Source organism: Astatotilapia calliptera, chromosome 5, assembly GCF_964374335.1.
Source record: "Astatotilapia calliptera chromosome 5, fAstCal68.1, whole genome shotgun sequence".
NCBI lineage: Eukaryota > Metazoa > Chordata > Actinopteri > Cichliformes > Cichlidae > Astatotilapia > Astatotilapia calliptera.
In genome coordinates, this window is record NC_137426.1 from 379444 (window position 1) to 402500 (window position 23057).

The window sequence follows — 23057 nt, forward strand, 5'->3', positions numbered from 1 at the left end:
TCGGGACAACCAAAAGCAGCTGGTCAGCTGATCTAAGGGCCGGCGAGGGAATACAAGGCTGAAGAACATCAGAGAGGTATGGAGGAGCAGGACCGTTCATAAGCCAATGTTAGGACTTCTGTGATAAACAGGAAGCCGACGATGAGAAGATGCTGCGTGTGATAGTGAAGAGACGGGCAGCAGCATTTTGAATAAGCTGAAGACGTTACAGCAGGAAGTGCCATACAAAATAAAAGACAGAGAAACTTGAGAACAACTGTCATTATTTCCAGAGAACAAGGAGAACAGCCGGCTTTGACTGCAGTCGTCACTGAGCTGTGATTGGCCGAGCACACAGGACACGCCTCAGTTTCTCCGTCTCACCTGTCAGGAACACCTGATACACGAGCTTCGAAGTCAGATGACAGATTTGCATCTCACTGGAAGTCGACCAATCACATTTCACTTAGATGGAAACCAGAGGTTCCCGTCACTCTGACACAGTCAGAAGATCTGACATCATCCGGTTTTATCATCACGTTGAACGTGACTGAAGCAGCTCTGCTTCAGGGCAGCTTCCTGTCCTGAAACTCTGATCGTCTCTTCCATGTTTTGGTTCTGCACCAGATGAGCCGATCGCATTTCATTTCCCCGATCTCCTGCACGACGACACGGCTGACCAGCCCTCCCCTCCGTCAGCACCAGCTGCTGCCTGTGGGCCTCAATCTGCCAATTGCAGTGACTTTTACTTTCCACAGTAAAACAGACCTTTCAGCTTTTATTTTGAAGAGCTGGATGTAAATGTGCTCGTCAGCACTCGGCTCAGCTTCTGTAGTTTTAATGTGGCTGTAAATAAAACAGGCACTATGGAAAGATTCAGGCGTGTTTCACAGCATGTCTGTGGGATCGCACATACCGACCTCATCATCAAACACACTGCTGCTTGCGCTCTATCTAACCTATTAGTGTTAGGTGGGGTTGGGGGGGCACCGAGGCTCTCATTAGTTCCCAGAACTTAAAAAAATTGTGCAAACTCGTTGCCTCAAAAAAAGTAATGCTTACTGAAGATAACGACATCGTGCTCAAAGTTTCTGACTGTGCAGGACGAACTTTTACCCTCTGACAAACATTTCAGCTTCTACTACATTCAAAAACTATTTGTGGTAACTTTTTAAAATTTGCTGACACACTAATTAAATGCAACTAAATCACATTATGTTTGATCTCGTTGAACTTTAGAGATTTCTGGTACAACATTTAATATAAACACTGTATGATTTAAACATAATAATTAACAACAAACTTTTATTTTCAAATCCACAATCAGGTGATCATCCAACATCCTGTTCTACTGAACAGCAAATGAGTACAATGTCATCACTGTAGCTTTTGTTATTTAATTATATTTTAAATATTGTCATGGTCCTGAGTCTGAGGACTCGGTGTTTTGTGTTTCTTTACATTATTCTTTGTTCTCGGTTATTCTGTTTTGTATTTTGTTTAGGTTTGCTATGTGTTAGTGTTTTGTTTCATGCCTGCCTGTGTTCCCTCTGTCTGTCCATGGTGTTATTGTGTCTGCTCATGAGTCTGCCGGTCAAGTTCAGTGTCCTGTCTGGGTCTCTGTGTCTGTTAGTTTCCTGTTTTATTCTGAAAGTTCATGTCTCATGTCAGTGTGTTCAGTTTTACCTCTCCCCTGTCTCGTTAGCCTAATTGCTCCCAGCTGTGTCTCCCTCCTGTGGCCCATTCCCTGATTACTCCCCGTGTATTTAAGCCCTGTGTTTTCCTGTGCTCTCTGTCGCGTCGTCTGTTTAATTCCTTCTCAGTCTGCATTATTCTGTTACCCGGTATTCATTCTGCGTCTCTCTGCCATCTCTCTTTGTGCATTTTGCTCCTCCTCCCATGAGTGTCTGGTTTAAATGGCCTGTATTTATATAGCGCTTTACTAGTCCCTAAGGACCCCAAAGTGCTTTACACATCCAGTCATCCACCCAGTCACACACCCATTCACACACTGGTGATGGCAGCTACATTGTAGCCACAGCCACCCTGGGGCGCACTGACAGAGGCGAGGCTGCCGGACACTGGCGCCACCGGGCCCTCTGACCACCACCAGTAGGCAACGGGTGAAGTGTCTTGCCCAAGGACACAACGACCGAGACTGTCCAAGCCGGGGCTCGAACCGGCAACCTTCCGATTACAAGGTGAACTCCCAACTCTTGAGCCACGATCGATTTAAGTTTTGTTCTTTAGTTTTCCCAGTTTAGGTTTGTTTACTCCCCGCTCTGCTCTTCCTGTTTTGTCACCTTCTCACCGCTGTAAATAAACACTCACTCGCACCCCAGCCAGTACCTGCATTTTGGATCCTTTTTTCAATACACCACACGACTGCCCCCAGCCGTGACAAATATGATCACATTTAAATGTTATATTTAGTTGTTAGCCTATTTAATAATCTCACAATGAAACAATGTCTCAGATGTAATTATTCTACACCAAGTTTAGGCTTCCTGTAGCTTTGTATTGTAGTTACATCACTGACATAATCAATATAAATGTATTTATTGTCTCCAGATCAAACAACACAGAAGCTGGCGTGTTGTAGTATGTTAAGGATGGTTTATTTCCATTACTGCCTGAAGAAAGTCTTTAACACTGTCCCAGCTTCCCTCCAGTACAGTGGCAGTGGCTGTGGGCTGGAGAGCCAATTACCTTGATCCTGCAGGTGACCATCTTCACTGACTGCACCACCTGTGACGGAGGACTCATCTCACCTGATGTAAGCAAACATATTCTTTAGAACACCGACTTATTTGCTTTCTTAAACGTTTTTCTTGTATTTGCTACAGAACAGACCTCAGGACAGACAATCGAGCTGCGTTATTACACTATTACCAAACAATATTGTAAGTTTGATATAAACATGATGCCATCCATCCATTTACTTCCACTCATCTGCAGCTGGGTCGTGGAGACTGGCAGTCTAAGCAGAGAACCCCCACACCTCCCTCCCCCGTAGCTCATCCAGGGGAACTCCAGAGTGTGCTGGTCCTGGGACACGCCCACAACCCCTCAGCCAGGAGGCATCCTAGTCAAACCACGTGAACTGGCTGCTTTCAATGTGGATGAGCAGCAGCTCTACTCTGAGCCCAGCTTGAGTGACTCTTCACCAGGATGGACTCCCTCCACATCACTGCAGCTGTGGCCCCAATCCATCCATCTCTCGTTCTCGTGAACAACACACTCCTCAACTTGGGGCACCAACTCATCCCTGATGCAGAGTGGGCACTCCATCCTTTTCTGGCTGAGGATCGTGGCCATAGATTTAGAGGTGGTGACTCTCATTTCAGCCACTCCACACTCAGTCGTGATTCGCTCCAGTGAGAGCAGGAGGCCACCACCTGATGGCTGACCAAGCCCAACAGAACCCCAACAGGACCCCTCTTCAGCTTCATGCTCATTACCACCAACAGGCACCAACCACCCTAAAGTCACAGCTCCTTGCAGCAGCCTCAACGATATCCATCCTCAGCAATGTTCCCTCACTGCTGGCACGGTTTCTGCACACAGAAAATCTGCTTTGTGCACAAAAACAAATCTACCCTGAATTGAAATTAAAACTTTAACAATTCTGTTTTGCAGTGTTAGTCAGTGAGTGACTGGCTGATGCGATTCACATTCGTATATACGCAGCTAATCAACGTGGTTGACAGGCTATGACAGCGTCCTTATGTTAGTTGTTAGTTGTTTAGGGAGGGGAAGTTTTAGGAGTGACGGCGTGTTTGAGATGTGAGAGATTTGCGACGTTTAGCACAAATCTTGTGTAGTTAGTGTGTAGTTAGTGTGTAGTTAGTGTGTAGTGTAGTCAGTAGTTTTGTTGTGTGTGTCAGAACAATGAGGCGCCTGCTGAGTGTTACAGGTGTTACAGCAGTGAAACATCTGCTGCTGTCAGGCCTGCAGGTATCAGGCTGTTGTTCTCCTTCATCTCATAGTGGACACAAATTATTTTTGGAGCGGCACAAATAATCTGTGTGGCATCAGATTTGATGCAGAACAGCTGATTGTTCTGTAAATAGTTTGAAATGTTTATTTAATAAACGCCTTGGCTGCATTTTTAGGTAAACAGCTGCAAAACACTTTGTTGTTTGCATGACTCAGTTACTTTTTTGAAGAAGTAACTATATAATTAATTACCCAGCATTGGTCATTATTTACTGTATTTCCAGACAGAGTTACAGACTCTCTCCCAGACCACAGACTCACAATACAGTCAGAGCAAAAATAAATAAATAAAAAATTTAAAAAAGAAAGTTGTGTTTTCAAGTTATTTTTGCTTCCAGTAGTGTTAACATGCTGCACATGGACAAGATCTTTTTTAAATTCTCATTGTCAGTGGGCTAATCAGGTAATTAAAAGTCGTCTAACGTAAATGCTGTAATTTGATTATTTTAAATAGTCCAGTCTGTTTTTCTTAATGTTACTGTACTGGAGCAACTGTAACCCACATAATTTCCCTTGGGATTAATAAAGTATGCTGATTCTGAAAAGCTCGAGTAAAGCAGGCAACCTATGAGTTGTAATCTTATTTTCGATTAAAGACAATATTCGGTTTACCAGTTTACCACTCCAGCTTAGTCGACTCTTGGAGTCTTTTAAAAGCAGTTGAATACTTCCGGTTTAATCCACCCTTCTGCTGATATTCTTTCACTATTTGTGTTTTGTTTTGTTCTTGTGTGTGTGTGTGTGTGTGTGTGGGGGGGGGGGTTACCTTAAATTCTTTTGTAACGTGATTCTTTCTTTATTGTGTTGTAATTGTTGTTCATTGCTTTATGACTGCCGGTCTGTGAAAAGAATATTATGAATTAACTTTATTTACCTACTAAATGAAAACACTGCAAGCATGACGCATGTTGGAAGGAAACTTCTCTGCTGTGGTAACACCACCAGCTTATATGACGACATGAAGAGCACGAAAAAGTAGAAAAGAAGAAGCAGGGACAGACCCTGGCAAAGAAACTCCAACTGAAAACACTCAAACACTTTCAGCTCTATTTTATTACCGAACACACAGAGACCTTCACATTCCAGCTTTTCAAAAATCCCACTTGCAAAATAACAAAAAAACCTGATTGTGTTGTGATTATTGTGTTAAAAGAGACGCTTTCCACGGGTTCGTACTTCCGGAGGAAGTGGAACCTTATTGCTGTGCCCGCCGTTCTCCGTCGGAGCGGTTTAAGCGGCGCACCGCGGTGACAGCTCGGAGCAGTTGTTGAAGGTCCGCGGGGAAGATGAGCACCAAACAGGTGACCTGCAGGTGAGGGTGCGTGCGTGCGCGGGCGTTTGTGTGTGTGTGTGTGTGTGATCTGTCTGAGTGTCGTCGGGTGTCGCGCTGGTGTGACCCGGATGTCCGCGGACTGTTAGCCTCGTGCTAATGTTTTTAGCTCTTAGCTCCGCACTCGCCTGTCCTCGTCAGCGCGTGTGCCTCTAACTCTAACTGATCGATTAGTAATCAGTGATTCCAGGTGTGTTTAAGTGAAAGCTGAGACTAATCAGCTTCTCCAGGATCGATACTTCTGATTTAAAGTCACGTAAAGAGCTGCAGCTTTAAATCAGAGGGCAGACTCCGCCCCGAGGCTCACCTCGGGGTCACGTGAACGTTCCCTCCTGCGAAAATGAAGGCGGCCGCTGATGGCGTGAAACTTCAATAACAAGCACAGGAACACCGGAAGCTGGTCCGAGTCTGAGCGCTCTCAGGTAGTTGGTAGGTTACAGGGGGTGGGAGGGGAACAAACTGTCAAACAGCCAATTAGAAGCCGCTGAGACTGCAACTGCAGTTCCCCTGGTGTCCAGCAGGGGCAGCAGTGACTCACTCCCCACAGACTGACATGTTAAAACTTTACAGCAGAAATAAACATGTTTACAGCCTAACACACAAACTGTTCTGGCCTCTAGAGATAATTTCCCCCTTTGTAACACCTGTATTAAACTTTTGTTACAGAATAAAGAGGATGTAAAAGAGTGGGATGAGAAGGAAAAGTGTCACTGTATGCAGATGACGCACTTTTCAATACTGGAGAAGGCTTTAACAGTTTATCTGGGGTTCATATCACAAGTCAGAGACAATTATAAGGGCACAGGAGGAGAATGTTTTTAGAACTCACCTGTTTAAACTCAATCAAAGGGGGCGTGGCCTCTGTAAGATCTTTGATGAATCAAAACACAAACAGAATGATGAAAAGATGAAAAATGTAGCACGTGTACAAAACTACAAGTTAAAAACTTTGTTTTGAAAGTTATTTAAATAAAAGTAAAAAATAAAGTCTTATAAAAGTCAAAGAGTTTGACACCTCTCCCATCAAATATTCATCCGTCCAACAAAGAGATGTCCTCTCTGTGTCACCCTGGGGTCTGAAACACCTGGGCGGGTAGAATAGGATCCTGATTGGTCAGAATGTGAAGTAAACACACAGTAAACTGAGGTAACAGGTTAAACTGCGAGAGTGATTTCACTAGAGTAGCAGGTCTTGTGGCTCACAGGTGTGCTGCGTTTCAGGTACTTCCTCCACGGCGTGTGCAGGGAAGGCAACCGCTGTCTCTTCTCCCACGACCCGAGTACCAGCAAACCCTCCACCATCTGCAAGTTTTACCAGAGAGGGGCGTGTGCCTACGGAGAGCGCTGCAGGTAAGGCCCTGCCTACCTCTCACCTACGTTTGCATCACTGTGACTCATTTCACTTCCTGTTTGTGCTGCAGGTATGATCACATCAGGCTGTCATCCAGAGGAGGAGGGAGCGGAACTTCAGAGGACCTGACAGGGGGAGGAAGAGGAGGAGGAGGGGCAAGTAGGTCTGGCAGAGGTGGAGCCAAGAAGACGCTGGTGCTGAGAGACAGAGGTGAGGAGACGATGAAGCTCTTACAGAGTCACGATAATGATTGCAGGTAACCCCGCCCCCTCTGTGTTTTCTCAGTGCTGGGCGTCGAAGACGTGTTCAGGGGCCCATCAGACAACTCGGGGTCAGAGGTCACAGCAGCAGCGACTGCATCTCCGCATTCATACGTGGATGCCATCAGGGCGGGTCTAGACGCCTCGGCGCAGGAACGAGGTAAGACTTGAGAATCCTCACATTTGATTGGCTCTTATTGGTAGCACGTGAAGATGTTTACCCGTGCTCTCTGCAGCTCCTCCTCCAGTGGGCGGGGCCTACCCGGACCTCCCCCAGCTGTGTCCCTACGCTGCCGGCGGGCGCTGTTTCTATGAGGACAGTTGTACGTATCTCCACGGCGACCTGTGCGAGGTGTGCGGCCTGCAGGTGCTCCACCCCCAGGACCCCGAGCAGAGGAGAGCGCACGAGAAGGTGTGCATGCTCATGGCGTTTCAGTGACCTCTTTGCGTTCATCAGTGTGAGCGCACACAGATGTGCTGCAGCTGTAAATGATCTCGTGTCTGTCTGCAGATGTGTCTGCTGGCCTTCGAGGCCGACATGGAGAAGGCGTTTGCGGCCCAGCTCAGCAATGACAAGGTGGGTTTGATTTGTTTTGGGATTGGTTGTCTTGGTGACCGGCCTTAATTAGTTACCTGTTGTTCAGGTGTGCTCCATCTGTATGGACGTGGTGGTGCAGAAGGCGAACCCGTCAGAGCGCCGGTTCGGCATCCTGTCCTCCTGCAATCACATCTTCTGTCTGTCCTGCATCCGAAAGTGGCGCTGCACCCGAAACTTCCACAACAAGATCATCAAGTAAGAATCCAACAGGACCGGGTCAGGGGTCAGGCACCAGGGTCAGGGACTGGGTCTCTGTATACTGGGGGGAAACCAAGACTGATGGTGTCTCGTGAGATCTGATTGGGGCTTTACTTTGTTTCACTCTCGTTAGGATCCTTCCCTGAGTCAAAGAGCAAATATAATACAAAAGTCTGCTGAATAATAATTTCCTCTCATAAACATTTAAACTTCACCTAAATCATACAGGTAGGTATTTTAAAATAACTACAGATATTAAATAATGACACTCATCTCCAGGCTTTCCCAAAATAAGAAGTTCACTTAAACCTTTGATATGTTCAGCTGGGATACCAAACGATCAAACTACACAAATAATTCTCCAGTTGGAAGTCTTTCTTAAATGTTCTGTAATTTCTAAAGACTAACATTAAACATTTCAGAATTCCAATTTTGCCTTGTCTGATTACACTTTTTATACACCTGTCATTCACCACTCAGGTATGTTCTCATATAGGGCTGTTCGATATAGCGATACACAGTGGAACAGTTTAACTAAAAATTCAAGTTACGAAGGCGCTTAACGGCAATATTTCAGCCTGTGTTACGGCAAAATACTCGCGTAACAAAATCCACTGGCTCTGGCCCAGAACGCCTACAATGCCCACAATGCCTTCCGAATCATGTGACAACCCCCTTAGTCCTTGCGCTTCGCTGTTCCACCGGAACGACGTGTTGTTGTTGCAGGTAGCAATTAGCCTATAGCCTATCGTTCACTCAAAAGTCGCGATGGGTGCTTTGACTTATGAAAATTTTCGACTTAGGAAAAACCCTCGGGAACGAATTAATTTCGTAAGTCGGGGTTCCGCTGTATATCGGATGACGATATAAAAACATCTATCGTTTCATTTTACGCTATCGTTTGTTTCATGGTGTTGCAAAATAAACTTTTTATAGCAATATTTTCTCATCGTTTTGATGGTCGCTGTAGTGGCTATATTCATTTCTTAAAGTTCTCTCTTTCTCTTATATTTAATATAACCACACTACGGACGGACAAGCGCCTGTTTTTATGTGTTGTCGTTAACAACAACGACGGGAAAACCATCGCATGTCCGCTTGTTTATGTTCCACATAAACCTTTCACAATAAAGCTCAGGACCCTGAAAGACTATGCAGAGCATTGATGGATGAGAAGCAAAAAAGAGCCGCCAGGTGCTAAAAAATAAACCGTAGACTCAAACGTTAGAACAGGCTTTTCCCCGCAGCACGCCGTGTAATAAATACTCACAAAGGAAACGGCGGCCGTTACAACTTATGTCTAAAAATGTATCGTTTCATTCATCGGTTAAAACACTCGACTCCAGCTACATGACGCGCAGCTGGAAACACTTCACGCAGGTCGAGCTGCCCGAGATTCACAGAATTTACAGAAAATGTTACATTGTTGTGATTTACATCGTTATCGGACGATAGATGTCTTATATCGGGATATGAGGTTTTGGTCATATCGTTTTGGTCTGGCTGGGCCTGACTGGGTCTGGTTGGGTCTGGCTGGGTCTGGTTGGGTTTGATGACCTCTCTGTTTCTTTCAGGTCGTGTCCACAGTGTCGGGTCATCTCAGAGTTCGTCATCCCGTCGATGTACTGGGTGGAGGACCAGGATGAGAAAGACCACCTTATAGACCTCTTCAAGTCCGGAGTCGGGTGAGTTGCCTCTCTGTGTCACGCCCACCTGCTCTCAGGCACTTATGAAGAGGATCCAAAGATCTTCCAGGATGTGCTTTCAGGTGGTGTAAACAAAGGTAGCTAAGGTGTGTTCAGCTTTCAGTCATACTCTGTGTGTGTTTGCAGTAAGAAGGCCTGTAAGTACTTTGATCAGGGCCGTGGCTCGTGTCCGTTTGGTGGGAAGTGTTTGTACCTCCACGCCTTCCCGGACGGATCGCGGGCGGAGGCCGAGCGCCCACGGAAGCAGCTGAGCTCGGAGGGGAGTGTGCGGGTCAGTTTGAGTCCTTGTTGTTGTCCATAAGTGGAAGGCTGTTGGGTGTAGTAGTCTCTAAACTCTGTCTCTCTGTTTAGTTCATGAACAGCGTCCGCCTCTGGGACTTCATCGAGGAGCGCGAGCAGCGGTCCGTCCCTCCCCTGCCGTCCCTCACTGATGACATCACAGAACTGAGGGAGCTCTTCATGCAGATGTCGGGGCCGAGCCACGAAGACGAGCCGGAGACCTCGCCCGCCAACGACCTGTAGTCTCCATGAAACCTGTGCCGGGTCCACACCAGATCATGTGATAAGGGGCACGTTGTGTCCGCAGGTTTGATTCCCTGAGACGGGATGGCGCTTAATTTATTGTGTACATGAGTAAATACAGTCTGAAGACCAGCTTCTGTGTGGTGGAGTTATTTTGGTGGTGGAGGGTGGGCATAAAGGTCCCGGAAGGTCCTTAAAACTCAAAACCAGATCTGATATAATAATAATAATAATGGATTGGATTTATATAGCGCTTTTCTAGGTACCCAAAGCGCTTTACAATACCACTATTCATTCACTCTCACATCCACACACTGGTGGAGGCAGCTACAGGTGTAGCCACAGCTGCCCTGGGGCAGACTGACAGAAGCGAGGCTGCCATATCGCGCCATCGGCCCCTCTGGCCAACACCAGTAGGCGAAGTGTCTTGCCCAAGGACACAACGACCAGGACAGAGAGCCCAGGGATCGAACCGGCGACCTTCCGGTTACAGATACGCTTCCCAACCCCCTGGCTCGTGTCCTGGTGCACCTCTGATGGCTCCCGCTGTGAGGTCTGTTCTTCAGACTGAGGTGCAGCAGGAGACGAGCTGGCGGTGGAGGTGCTCTCTGAGGTTACCTGCTGCTTTTAAACCTAAACAAGAATCCCTGATGGTGATTTCAAAATCAATTTTAAAACTGGTTTTTACTGTAAAGAGCGCCTCGCCATCGTGCCGCAGTGCTCTGACAGCCCTCCAGGGGGCAGCAGTAGCAGACTCCATGTGAGTGTGACCCAATCAGAAGTTCGGGGATCAATTCCAGGATGCTCTGCATGATGAAGGTCGTGTTTGGGGTGTAGTTTTATGATAACATGACTGGAAAGGAAAACAATTGAGCTGCTGAAATAAAATGTGGACTTGTGAAAGAATCGTATGAAGCAGTGAAATAAAAACGTGTGAGGTTTGAACTCCTAAATCTGCTCCAGACAAACACAACGGGCCTCTGCCAGCGAAGAAACTCGGACTGGAACCGAACGCTGAAGACTGATGAGCACTGCTGGGTGGCACTGCAAACATTAGTATCAGTCTGGTCGTTAATACTGAAGACTTTTACCTTTTAAAGTCAGCTGATTATGGGCAGAGCAGTGTGTCCTGATTTATGACATGAACCATCAAAACACACTGACCATTAAATCACTGTCACTTTGACTTTTCACAATAAAACACCTCCCAGCCTTTATTTTGGAGGGCTGGGTGTAAACGTGCCTGTTTCTAATGTGCTGCAGGCTGTAAATAAACCACAGAAAGGTTCACATGTTTCTCAGCATGTTTGACCCGTATTTGTTCATTAAGAATGATTTAACAAATATCGATCTGATACCAGCGCCAATATCAGATCGATATGCAGCATTAATATTCAAATGTGTGTCACTGGTTCACTTCATTCGTATGAACGCTGAACTCCTCAGACTGTCTGCACTCCTCTGAGAGGAGGTAAGGAGGAGACTTAAAGCTCTGCTGTCTCCTCTGATTACTTTAATCCAGCCGGAGCTCCTTAACTCCTCACAGCTGAAAGCAGGGAGTCAGGCAGGAACAGGTGGCCTCCTCCTCGCAGTCACACTGCGTGTGCTCAGCTGGCCGCTCCTCTCTGGTTCCTGCTGGTATGAAGTTTTCGGAGTCGCCTCACAGTCTGCAGGGTTAACGGAGCCCAGCGACCGGGCTGTCAGGCTGCCAGGCAGCAGGGTGAGCAAGAGGAGGGGAAGGCGGAGGAGGGGGCGCCGAGGCTGCTGGGAAAAAGTAAAAGAAGGAGAAGTTGTGGGGAGGACGCAGAGCCAGGGAGAGGCCTGAGCAGGGCACCGAGGATCATGGGAGCAGTTTATGGAAAGAAGGTGAGTGATAAGCGCTGATCAATGATCCGATCATCTTTACAGTTAGTGAGAATACTCTGATCAGATCCTCACACCAACAGTTTAAACTCAGAAATCTGGTGTTCGGTCATGCGATCACCTGCATGTACAGTGGGGCAAAAAAGTATTTAGTCAGCCACCGATTGTGCAAGTTCCCCCACTTAAAATGATGACAGAGGTCAGTAATTTGCACCAGAGGTACACTTCAACTGTGAGAGACAGAATGTGAAAAAAAAATCCATGAATCCACATGGTAGGATTTGTAAAGAATTTATTGGTAAATCAGGGTGGAAAATAAGTATTTGGTCACCTCAAACAAGGAAAATCTCTGGCTCTCACAGACCTGTAACGTCTTCTGTAAGAAGCTTTTCTGTCCCCCACTCGTTACCTGTATGAATGGCACCTGTTTGAACTCATCATCTGTATAAAAGACACCTGTCCACAGCCTCAAACAGTCAGACTCCAAACTCCGCCATGGCCAAGACCAAAGAGCTTTGGAAGGACACCAGGAAAAGTATTGTAGACCTGCACCAGACTGGGAAGAGTGAATCTACAATAGGCAAGCAGCTTGGTGTGAAGAAATCAACTGTGGGAGCAATCATCAGAAAATGGAAGACATACAAGACCACTGATAATCTCCCTCGATCTGGGGCTCCACGCAAGATCTCATCCCGTGGGGTCAAAATGATCATGAGAACGGTGAGCAAAGATCCCAGAACCACACGGGGGGACCTGGTGAATGACCTGCAGAGAGCTGGGACCAAAGTAACAAAGGTCACCATCAGTAACACACTACAACGGCAGGGAATCAAATCCCGCAGTGCCAGACGTGTTCCGCTGCTGAAGCCAGTGCATGTCCAGGCCCGTCTGAAGTTTGCCAGAGAGCACATGGATGATACAGCAGAGGATTGGGAGAATGTCATGTGGTCAGATGAAACCAAAGTAGAACTTTTTGGTATAAACTCAACTCGTCGTGTTTGGAGGAAGAAGAATACTGAGTTGCATCCCAAGAACACCATACCTACTGTGAAGCATGGGGGTGGAAACATCATGCTATGGGGCTGTTTTTCTGCCAAGGGGACAGGACGACTGATCCGTGTTAAGGACAGAATGAATGGGGCCATGTATCGTGAGATTTTGAGCCAAAACCTCCTTCCATCAGTGAGAACTTTGAAGATGAAACGAGGCTGGGTCTTCCAACATGACAATGATCCAAAACACACCGCCCGGGCAACAAAGGAGTGGCTCCGTAAGAAGCATTTGAAAGTCCTGGAGTGGCCTAGCCAGTCTCCAGACCTCAACCCCATAGAAAATCTGTGGCGGGAGTTGAAAGTCCGTGTTGCTCGGCGACAGCCCCAAAACATCACTGCTCTCGAGAAGATCTGCATGGAGGAATGGGCCAAAATACCAGCTACTGTGTGTGCAAACCTGGTAAAGACCTATAGTAAACGTTTGACCTCTGTTATTGCCAACAAAGGTTATGTTACAAAGTATTGAGTTGTATTTTTGTTATTGACCAAATACTTATTTTCCACCCTGATTTACCAATAAATTCTTTACAAATCCTACCATGTGGATTCATGGATTTTTTTTTCACATTCTGTCTCTCACAGTTGAAGTGTACCTCTGGTGCAAATTACTGACCTCTGTCATCATTTTAGGTGGGGGAACTTGCACAATCGGTGGCTGACTAAATACTTTTTTGCCCCACTGTATGTGTGAGGATATTCATTCTGCGCGATGAAGGTTGCAGCAGGTGTGCTTCAAATGTCCTGACAGGTGACAAATTGAAGGAAAATGGTACCCCTGTGGTGCGGGGTGGGGGACGGCTGTAAGCACCATCCATGGTGCAGAGATCGGTGGGACGAAGAGCTCACCTGTACCTGCTGGATTGAATCTGAGGTGCTCTGTGGTTTCAGTGTGAGTGTTTGGTGTGCTGCAGAGCACCTGATGGCGCTGTGGGCGAGGGCTAGTCTCTTTCAGATGAAGCCGTTCGGCGCTGCGATCAAGACTGCCGCAAGCCGCCATTTTTAGATGTGATAAATTAAAGGATATAAAAACAGATTAGTGACTGACATCACCGTGAGTCTGTGAGCCTACAGCAGTCCAGAACAGCTCCTGAAGGCAACAGACTACAGGTAAAAGATGGCCCATGTGACGCTGCCCATTGGTCAGGGAAGTTATCACACCTTGAGCTGAGCGTTTTCTCGTTCCATCTTTGTGTTTTGAGATGGGACGTGAAGAATCTGACCGAGGAGCGAGACGCTGCGCGACATTCTCCTACTCCCTGTTTCCTGATTCCTACTTCCTCCTCTGAATGGGACCAAAATGAGTTTTATGTTTTATTCAGTCAGACCTAAAAGCAGTGACTGACACCATAAAATCATCAGTAAACATCTTCCTGATGAGCATCTATGCAAGCAGACTTCCAGGTGAGTCGCCCCCTGCTGGACATCAGTTAGAAGTTCACCTCTGATGGCACCTAAATTCAGCAGAAGCTGGCAGATAAAATGAAAGATGAGCTGTTTATTGTTGCTGATTGAAATCACGACCTGCCACCGTCTCTGAGAATAAACAAGGTTTTTGCGTGGAGGTTCCAGTTCTTTAGCGTCGAACGCTCACCTGGATCATGTCTCAGATCACCTGGCTCCAGACATTCATGACCTGCTCCGTAAGGTTCGACTTTCAGAGAAACTGGATGAGTCACATGACCTCATGAGCAGAGGTCAGAAATCGTTTCAGAAACTTTTATTTGAATTTTTGGAAAAAGCACCGCTTTACAAAAAACACCTAAGAACGTCCAACCTGAATCAGCTGATCCACCTCGAGCACAGGAAGTGAGTTATTCTGAGGTCAGAGTGAGAGAGGCTTGGTGCTGCACACCGTTTATTTACAGATTTTTAACTCGTTCAGATGATTTCCTGCGATTCACGTTTGGCTTCGAAACACCTCAGAACAAAGGAGCACCTGCTCTCACCTGAGAGCTTTAGCCAGGTGGGAACTGAGCAAGTCTGAGAGAGGACGAAGGCCAATCGTACGCCTCTCCGATCAGGGTGAGGATGACTGCAGAGTCGCACTCCACAGGGGAGGAGACAGCAGGAATGCGACCTTATAGGAAAGCCGAGCTCTCGCAAATATCCGAGTTATGAGGCGGCGCAGCTGTCGGCGAGGCTGAAGAGCAGCTGAGAGGAGGCGGGGCTAGAGGTTTGTCTGTTTTCAGTGCAGCAGGTGGAGACGAGCTTGGAGCATCGAGTTTCAGGAACGATCTGAGAGGAGAGGTCCGGATTTATCTGGGGGGGTAAGCCATGGTGTTCAAATTACCACACGGTTTGTGTTAGTGTGTGTGAGTCTTTAGTCGGGCAGATTAAGCTGATCCAGCAGTGAGTGAAGCAGCAGGGAAAGATCAAAGTGATGAGGTCAGAGGTCAGAGTGGAAGCTCACACACAGCTGTGAGATGTGTTTTGGCCTGCGGTCCAATCACATTCCTTGCTCGATCAGACGATGCTAGCTGGTGCTTATGCTAACCTGCTACAGTCCCCCTCACCGCTGACCCCGGCCTCGGAGCCGCAGCTGTACCACTGCCGAGAGTCCAGCAGGGGGCAGACAGTCCTCAGGGTTCCGGTGGTCTTCTGCTTCCTGTTCCCTTTCCAGCAGCGGCCGGTGTTCCAGATCAACTGGCGTTTAGATCAACTGGCGTTGGTCGAACAGATGTGTGGCAGTCTTGCGTTTCAGGAGCTCCTACCGACAAACCAGCAAAAAAACACCAAATGTGTCATCTGTGACACTTGTGAGGTTGTCTCAAACACACTCCGTCAGTCTTGATGCTGTTGAACAACAAAATGTTTAAAAATGTGGCGAGTTTACCTGGTGATATCCTCATGCGCGACGCGATCGCGAAAACAGCAAACAAGTAACACCACGCCGTTGTTGTTCACAGGACAGCAAGAGTAAACGATCGGGAGACCCTTGTCGTCGTTATCGTTCCACTCGCACGGTTTATTTCACCGAATTCAGCGTTTTTGCTCCACAACTAAAGCGAGCAGTTTGCTCTGTGCACTAACATGGACTCGAGTCAACCAGCGCCACCTCTGGCCAAGTGCCACAGCCTACAGCCAGATCAACCTGTGACACACATCTGCACCACGTTTAAATTCGTGTCATGCACATTTGTACCTTTCAATTGTGTGTTTGTGCGTCATGCAAATAAACCTTTGAAAAGAATGAAATGATATCATATATTCCTTATTGGCCTACATTTGTACAAAATTCCAAATTATATACACAAAGTCATAGAAATCACCACTCCAATTGGTCATCATGATTTTAATATTCTCTTTTTCCATAACAATGAAATACGCCTTGGACAAATATGACACATCAATATTTCATTAGTGTTGTCACATCACGTCCTGTAAGCATCGTCTGTCTGTGTCTTTTCCCTGAAAATGAATATTTCCAGCCAATATAGGCAATTCATCAACATGGCTGGAGTTATATACAGTCTGTATAAGTGTGGTTAATCTAATGAAGATTTGTAAGGAGACGGCAGTTACTGTGAATCCACAGCAGTTACACAGTGATTCGTAATAAACAGCCAGTGAGAGTGAGTGGATATGACTGTTCCCACCACTAACACATGACCATAGCCCACTACTAGATTAACTTGTGACACATCTGCACCTGCTGCTATGATCACAGTGAGTAGAGGCTGAGTGGCTGCACTTACCCCTGGTACATCCAAATCTGCCCACAAACATGTTGAAAGATGCAATGCCAGCAATGTGGATTGTCAACACTGAAAACAATCAGTAAGCAAAGACAACAGGGATCACTTTTTTCTGTTTATTTAGCACCCACAACATTTGTAGTCGCCTTCTGCACAGGGGAAGTCCACACACACTGTGTGGTACCACTTTCCACAGAAGGTGCAATCTGCAAGATTGAATGAGATTGTCAGAGTCATTGTCTGGCTGTTTATTACTAATCACCTGCTGTACATTCACAGTAACTGCCATCTCCTTACACATGTTTATTAGTTTAACCACACTTATGCAGACTGTATATCACAACCAACTCTAACATGTTTGTTTGCAGAGGGAAGACACAGACAGACTACGCTAACGACATGTGATGTTACAACACTGGTGAAATATTAGTGTGTTCACGACATTTTTCGTATGGGCAAAAGTATTGATATCAGGATGGTGATTCTTATGTGTATGTCATTTGGCATTTTGTACAAATGTAGGCTGATATTAAATACATGATATCATTTCATTCATTTCAAAGGTTTGTTTGCATGACGCACAAACACACAATTGAAAGGTACAAATGTGCATGACACGAATTTAAACGTGGTGCAGATGTGTGTCACAGGTTGATCTGGCTGTAGGCTGTGGCACTTGGCCAGAGGTGGCGCTGGTTGACTCGAGTCCATGTTAGTGCACAGAGCAAACTGCTCGCTTTAGTTGTGGAGCAAAAACGCTGAATTCGGTGACATAAACCGTGCGAGTGGAACGATAACGACGACAAGGGTCTCCCGATCGTTTACTCTTGCTGTCCTGTGAACAACAACGGCGTGGTGTTACTTGTTTGCTGTTTTCGCGATCGCGTCGCGCATGAGGATATCACCAGGTAAACTCGCCACATTTTTAAACATTTTGTTGTTCAACAGCATCAAGACTGACGGAGTGTGTTTGAGACAACCTCACAAGTGTCACAGATGACACATTTGGCGTTTTTTTTGCTGGTTTGTCGGTAGGAGCTCCTGAAACGCAAGACTGCCACACATCTGTTCGACCAACGCCAGTTGATCTAAACGCCAGTTGATCTGGAACACCGGAGCTCTCATCTTAGCTGCTCTTCTTCACATCTGTGCCGAGGTCTCTAATACACCTGTTCTTCACACACAGGTGTGCCTCGGCTCTTCTTCAGCCTGAACTGCAGAAACGGTCCTCCAGAGCCAATAACAGCGTGTTTTATTACTTCAGCTTTCGTCTGTTGTTACGGGAACCCAGAGACTCAGACCTGTGGTCAGAAGCTGGTGACCTGAGCACAGCTGCAGCTGCGTCTTTCTCACTTTGTCATGTTTGTTTTTTATTGTGAAAACTGGTGAACGTGTCTTTGTTCTTATTTTTGGATTCAGATCTTTCTGATGTTGTTGACTCGTGTTTTCTCTCTCTGACCCGGACTGTTTAACCCTTTCACCCCTCCCAAAAACCTGAGATCAGCTGATTCTGGGTCAGCTGACTGATGAAGTGATGTCAGGTGGATCATTAAGGTGGCAGCAGCAGCTGAAGTTTCTGAGGGTGGTCTCACACACATGAGACTGGCTGTCTCTGTGATCAATAATAATCTGATGCTTTTACTCAATCAATCAATCAATCAAAATTTATTTATATAGCACATTTTTAAGACCGAAGTACACCAAAGTGCTTTCCAGTAAAATCGCAGTACAAATAAAATCACACTAAAATATAAATTACAAATATATAAAATATAAGATAATTACATAATCTAAATACAGAGCCAGATGTAAATTACCCTAATTCGCCTTAAATGCCAGATCAAACAAATACGTTTTTAAACGTGATTTAAAAGACTGAATGGAATCTGACGCGCGAATATGAAGAGGGAGAGTATTCCATGGCCTGGGTGCAGCAACGGCAAAGGCACGGCCTCCTCTGGTCTTCAGCCGAGACCTAGGTTGCACCAAGAGCAGTTGGCCCGATGATCTTAGTGCTCTCTGAGGGCTGTACAGACAGAGGAGATCAGCTAAGTAGTCAGGTGCCATATTGTTTAAAATTTTATAAGTAAACAATAGAATTTTAAAATCAATTCGATATTTGATAGGAAGCCAGTGTAAATTTTTCAGAACAGGGGTGATAGAGTCAAACTTTCTAGTGCCGGTCAAGAGACGTGCTGCGGCATTCTGGACCAGCTGCAGACGCTGCAGAAGAGAAGATTGTAGACCCAAGTAGAGTGAGTTACAATAGTCCAGTCTTGACATAATGAAAGCATGAATGAGTTTCTCCATATCTTTGTGTGGTATGTAGGGTTTAGCCTTAGAGATTAGGCGTAGTTGATGAAAGCTAGTTTTTACCACAGTAGAGACCTGTTTTACTGTGAAAGTTCAGTTCCTGCTGTCTCAGTGTTGGTTCTTCTGTCAGAGGAGGATAAAAACAGAGAAAGCTTTTAGCAGTGAGGTGTCAGGATCTCCACCTGTGAGACTCACCTGTGTGAGTAAACGAGTGAATGGAAGCTTGAAGCTGTGACTGCACTTGTTCCTGTTTTACCTGATTTTGCCAGGTTCGGAGTGACACCTTGAGTCACTGCGTGTGTTTCTTTTTCTCTTGTTCTTAGCCTGAGTTGGCCATTCCCCACTGCTCTCATCCTCCTCCTCAGCTAAATGATGAGCCTTTCTTCTTTGTTTTGCAGAAGGCGTATAACATTGACCATCAGGCTCTGCCGAAGCAGCCGCACAGCAAAGGTGAGTTAGGCCGTCTCAGGTAATAAAGGCGGTACGACCTGTGAGCAGCCAATGTCACAGACCTGTTCTAGAATAGAATAGAATAGAATAGCCTTTTATTGTCATTGTACATGTACAACAAAACTGTGGGTGCTCGACACCAACTGTACCAGAATAAAATATTTATAAGTTGCAAAGTGCTTGGAGGTAGTCCAAAAGGACTTGGTCTGAATAGAGTCTGTGTGTGAGTGGCCTGAGTGATGAGGGTTTATTATAAGGGAGTATTAATAAATTAATGCTTCAGTCTTAAATATGATCAACCTATCTCTAATAATCGGCTATGTACCACAGGCCTTCAAGCTAGCTGTAGTTAAACCTTTACTCAAAAAGCATCTCTAGACCCAGCAGTCTTAGCTAATTATAGGCCAATCTCCAACCTTCCTTTATATCAAACATCCTTGAAAGAGTAGTTGTCAAACAGCTAACAGATCATCTGCAGAGGTTTATTTGAAGAGTTTCAGTCAGGTTTCAGAGCTCATCACAGCACAGAAACAGCTTTAGTGAAGGTTACAAATGATCTTCTTATGGCCTCTGACAGTGGACTCATCTCTGTGCTTGTCCTGCTAGACCTCAGTGCAGCGTTCGATACTGTCGACCATAATATCCTATTAGAGCGATTAGAACATGCTGTAGGTATTACAGGTACTGCACTGCAGTGGTTTGTATCATATCTATCTAATAGACTCCAGTTTGTGCATGTAAATGGAGAGTCCTCTTCACACACTGAGGTTAATTATGGAGTTCCACAGGGTTCAGTGCTAGGACCAATTCTGTTTACATTATACATGCTTCCCTTAGGCAGCATCATTAGAAGACATAGCATACATTTACACTGCTATGCAGATGACACCCAGCTCTATCTGTCCATGAAGCCAGATAACACACACCAATGAGTTAAACTGCAGGAATGTCTTAAAGACATAAAGACCTGGATGGCCACTAACTTTCTGCTTCTTAATTCAGATCAAACTGAGGTTATTGTACTCGGCCCTGAAAAGCTTAGAAATATGGTATCTAACCAGATTCTTACCCTGGATGGCATTACCTTGGCCTCCAGTAACGCTGTGAGGAACCTTGGAGTCATTTTTGACCAGGACATGTCCTTCAATGCACATATTAAACAAATATGTAAGACTGCTTTCTTCCATTTGTGCAACATCTCTAAAGTTAGAAACATCCTGTCTCAGAGTGACGCTGAAAAACTAGTTCATGCATTTATTACTTCCAGGCTGGACGACTCATTATTATCAGGATGTCCAAAAAACTCCCTGAAAAGCCTTCAGCTGATCCAAAATGCTGCAGCAAGAGTCCTGACAGGGACTAGAAAGAGAGAGCAGATTTCTCCTGTTTTGGCTTCCCTTCATTGGCTTCCTGTTAAATCCAGAATTCAAAATCCTGCTCCTCACATACAAGGTCTTAAATAATCAGGCCCCATCTTATCTTAATGACCTTGTAGTACCATATCACCCTATTAGAGCACTTCGCTCTCGCTCTGCAGGCCTACTTGTTGTTCCTAGAGTATTTAAAAGTAGAATGGGAGGCAGAGCCTTCAGTTTTCAGGCCCCTCTTCTGTGGAACCAGCTTCCAGTTTGGATTCAGGAGACAGACACTATCTCTACTTTCAAGATTAGGCTTCAAACTTTCCTTTTTGCTAAAGCATATACCGTATTTCCCGGACTACAAAGCGCACCTGAATATTAGCCGCACAAGCTAAAATCAGGGGAAAATCCTGTTTTTTACATACATTAGCAGCACCTGACTAAAAGCCGCAGGTGTTTCAATGTTGACTTATCATATGTAAGAGAATATGCACAAAGGGAATTGTCAGGAAAGAGATGGCTGTTTGGAGACACACCCCTTTTATTAATATTTTGAAAAACAAGTTATGGGTACATATTTGCATAACTTTTTAGGTATATGTACAAGTAGCGGTAATTACAAGTACGAAACATGTACTGTGCTTCATAAATGAGTAACAAATGTAGTACATAACAATAACCTACAGCACACCAGAACAATAGATTCGGACTACCTTTTAGGCTCAGGTGCAGTGACACAGCTTTAACAAGAAGAAAAGTCAGTCATTCACCATCTTTCTCTTCTTCCTGCCACTAAAACCACCAAAGTCCTCTCCTCCAGTGTCGGACACGAACAGGCTCAGGGTGGCTTCGTCATCCACTCTCCGCTTCTCTCCTTCGTTGTCACTTACAAAACCAAAGAAATCCTCGTTGTCAGTGTCAGAGTCGAACACCCTCTGAAGGGCCGTGGCGGTGTCCTCCTCTCCATCATGCAGCAGTCCAGCCCTTCGAAATCCGTTGGTGATCGTGGATGTTTTCACATTTTTCCACGCTGTCAGAATCCACCGGTGGAGTTGAGCATAACTTGCTTTTCGCAAGCTTATCGCCGCTCGTCATCCACGACTCCCGCTGAACGCGTAGCGTTAATTTGAAGTTTGTTTTTCGCGCTACTTGTACGGCACTATGTTGCCTGGCGGATGGACACGTGACCAACATACCACTCTTGAACCCAGATACTGTGTGTCTGATCACATGCCCTTCCGCCAGGCAACGTAGTGCCGTACAACAGCGGAACAAACAAAACAAATCGTCTTACGATATGACAAAAATCATGGACAATCCATAGAAAAGCCGCACCTGACTAAAAGCCACAGGGTTCAAAGCTTGTGCAAAAAGTAGCGGCTTATAGCCCGACAATTACGGTAGTTAGGGCTGGACCAGGTGACCCTGAATCCTCCCTTAGTTATGCTGCAATAGGCTGCTGGATGATGCACTGGGTGTTAGGGTTAGGTCTCACTGTCACCAAAGTGCTTGCTCATAGGGGGTCATATGATTGTTGGGTTTTTCTCTGTATGTATTATTGTAGGGTCTACCTTAGAATAAAAAGCTCCTTGATGCAACTGAAAATTGGATTAAGTTGACCTGATTGAGGCCGGTTGGTGAGAAAGTCTTTGATCCACTAGCAGGTGACAGGACGGATCTGGGATCGATGTTTGGGATCATGTTGTTGAATGCTGAGCTGCAGTCCATGAAGAGCATCCTCATGCAGCTCTTCCGGTTCTCCATTCATTGAGGCTGCTTTCGGGGGTTGGGTGCTCTCTCTGCTGTTTACTGATGATAAGTTGGAAGTGATTGAGTGCTGAGCTAACATTAGCATTTGGGGGGGGGGGGATGTAAACAATGGTAGATAAAAAAGGCCTCCAAGTCTGGTGGGCAGTGACTGTTTACAACTCTGCTGTTATGGCACCAGTCCCAAGGCACACAGCCCACCACCCCGCCCTTACCAGAGTCTTTGTTGTGTGTGTGTGTGTGTGTGATTGTGTGATTGTGTGTGTGATGGCCCAGAGGAACATGAAGCTGATGATCAAACTTCTTCCCGACATGTTTTCTTTTTGCTGTGTTTGAACCTTTGGGGCCACCATACGCCATAGTTAGAAATATAAATGAATTCAACATGCGCACAGGTATAACTCACACAGCTGTGATTGGTCAGGGTTGGACCATGTGACTGAAAACAAGAATAAAGTCAACTGTTCACAGTTTCTGTCAAAGATAAACGTGACGTCAGGCTTGATGATGTCACAGATCTGTCCATGCAGGATTCAAGGAGCTTTATTGTCATTTGCATCACATGTTAACATGAGGTGGAAAGAAATTATGTACACACAGCGAAAAGAAACCAAAT

General features: G+C 45.8%; 2 protein-coding genes and 2 long non-coding RNA genes across 7 annotated transcripts in view; 3 read left to right on the top strand and 1 right to left on the bottom strand.

The window, feature by feature from the left end:
• The first annotated feature begins 245 nt into the window (after positions 1 to 245).
• On the top strand, positions 246 to 4286 carry LOC145428635 (uncharacterized). The gene is made up of 2 exons (XR_013908936.1): positions 246 to 2755; positions 2938 to 4286. It is a non-coding gene; the product is annotated as an uncharacterized LOC145428635 (long non-coding RNA).
• Positions 4287 to 5135: 849 nt separating this feature from the next.
• mkrn2 (makorin, ring finger protein, 2) lies at positions 5136 to 10075 on the top strand. The gene is made up of 10 exons (XM_026166595.2): positions 5136 to 5290; positions 6530 to 6658; positions 6730 to 6869; positions 6945 to 7079; positions 7156 to 7331; positions 7431 to 7496; positions 7564 to 7712; positions 9290 to 9400; positions 9548 to 9692; positions 9773 to 10075. Exons 1-10 carry the CDS (start codon positions 5265 to 5267, stop codon positions 9941 to 9943), a joined length of 1248 nt encoding a protein of 415 aa, XP_026022380.1. The 5' UTR covers positions 5136 to 5264; the 3' UTR covers positions 9944 to 10075.
• A 1464-nt stretch (positions 10076 to 11539) lies between these two features.
• The window catches only part of LOC113021827 (actin-associated protein FAM107A-like), a 31419-nt gene continuing 19901 nt past the window's right edge, over positions 11540 to 23057 (top strand). Inside the window, exons 1-2 of one of the 2 annotated variants that reach the window (XM_026166593.2) lie at positions 11540 to 11809; positions 19265 to 19316. In XM_026166593.2, the coding sequence (XP_026022378.1) occupies positions 11786 to 11809; positions 19265 to 19316 (76 nt within the window). In that variant the 5' untranslated portion in view covers positions 11540 to 11785. Of the gene's footprint in view, positions 11810 to 19264; positions 19317 to 22457 lie in introns of those variants that run through there. The other variant, XM_026166594.2, reaches the window with a different exon arrangement.
• Positions 14311 to 16856, bottom strand: LOC145428636 (uncharacterized). Of its 3 annotated transcripts, XR_013908939.1 has the most exons (4): positions 15692 to 15833; positions 14633 to 15565; positions 14450 to 14521; positions 14311 to 14325 (listed from the first exon to the last, which is right to left on the bottom strand). It is a non-coding gene; the product is annotated as an uncharacterized LOC145428636 (long non-coding RNA). The 3 variants fall into 3 exon arrangements; XR_013908938.1 differs by having other exon boundaries at positions 14450 to 15565; XR_013908937.1 differs by lacking the exons at positions 14311 to 14325; positions 14450 to 14521 and having other exon boundaries at positions 14561 to 15565; positions 15692 to 16856.

Coding starts and splice junctions, on each gene's coding strand:
- mkrn2 (XM_026166595.2), top strand. CDS start 5,265: ATGAGCACCAAACAGGTGACCTGCAG. Junction 7,332..7,430: donor AGAGGAGAGCGCACGAGAAG/GTGTGCATGCTC, acceptor GTCTGTCTGCAG/ATGTGTCTGCTGGCCTTCGA. Junction 7,713..9,289: donor TTCCACAACAAGATCATCAA/GTAAGAATCCAA, acceptor TGTTTCTTTCAG/GTCGTGTCCACAGTGTCGGG.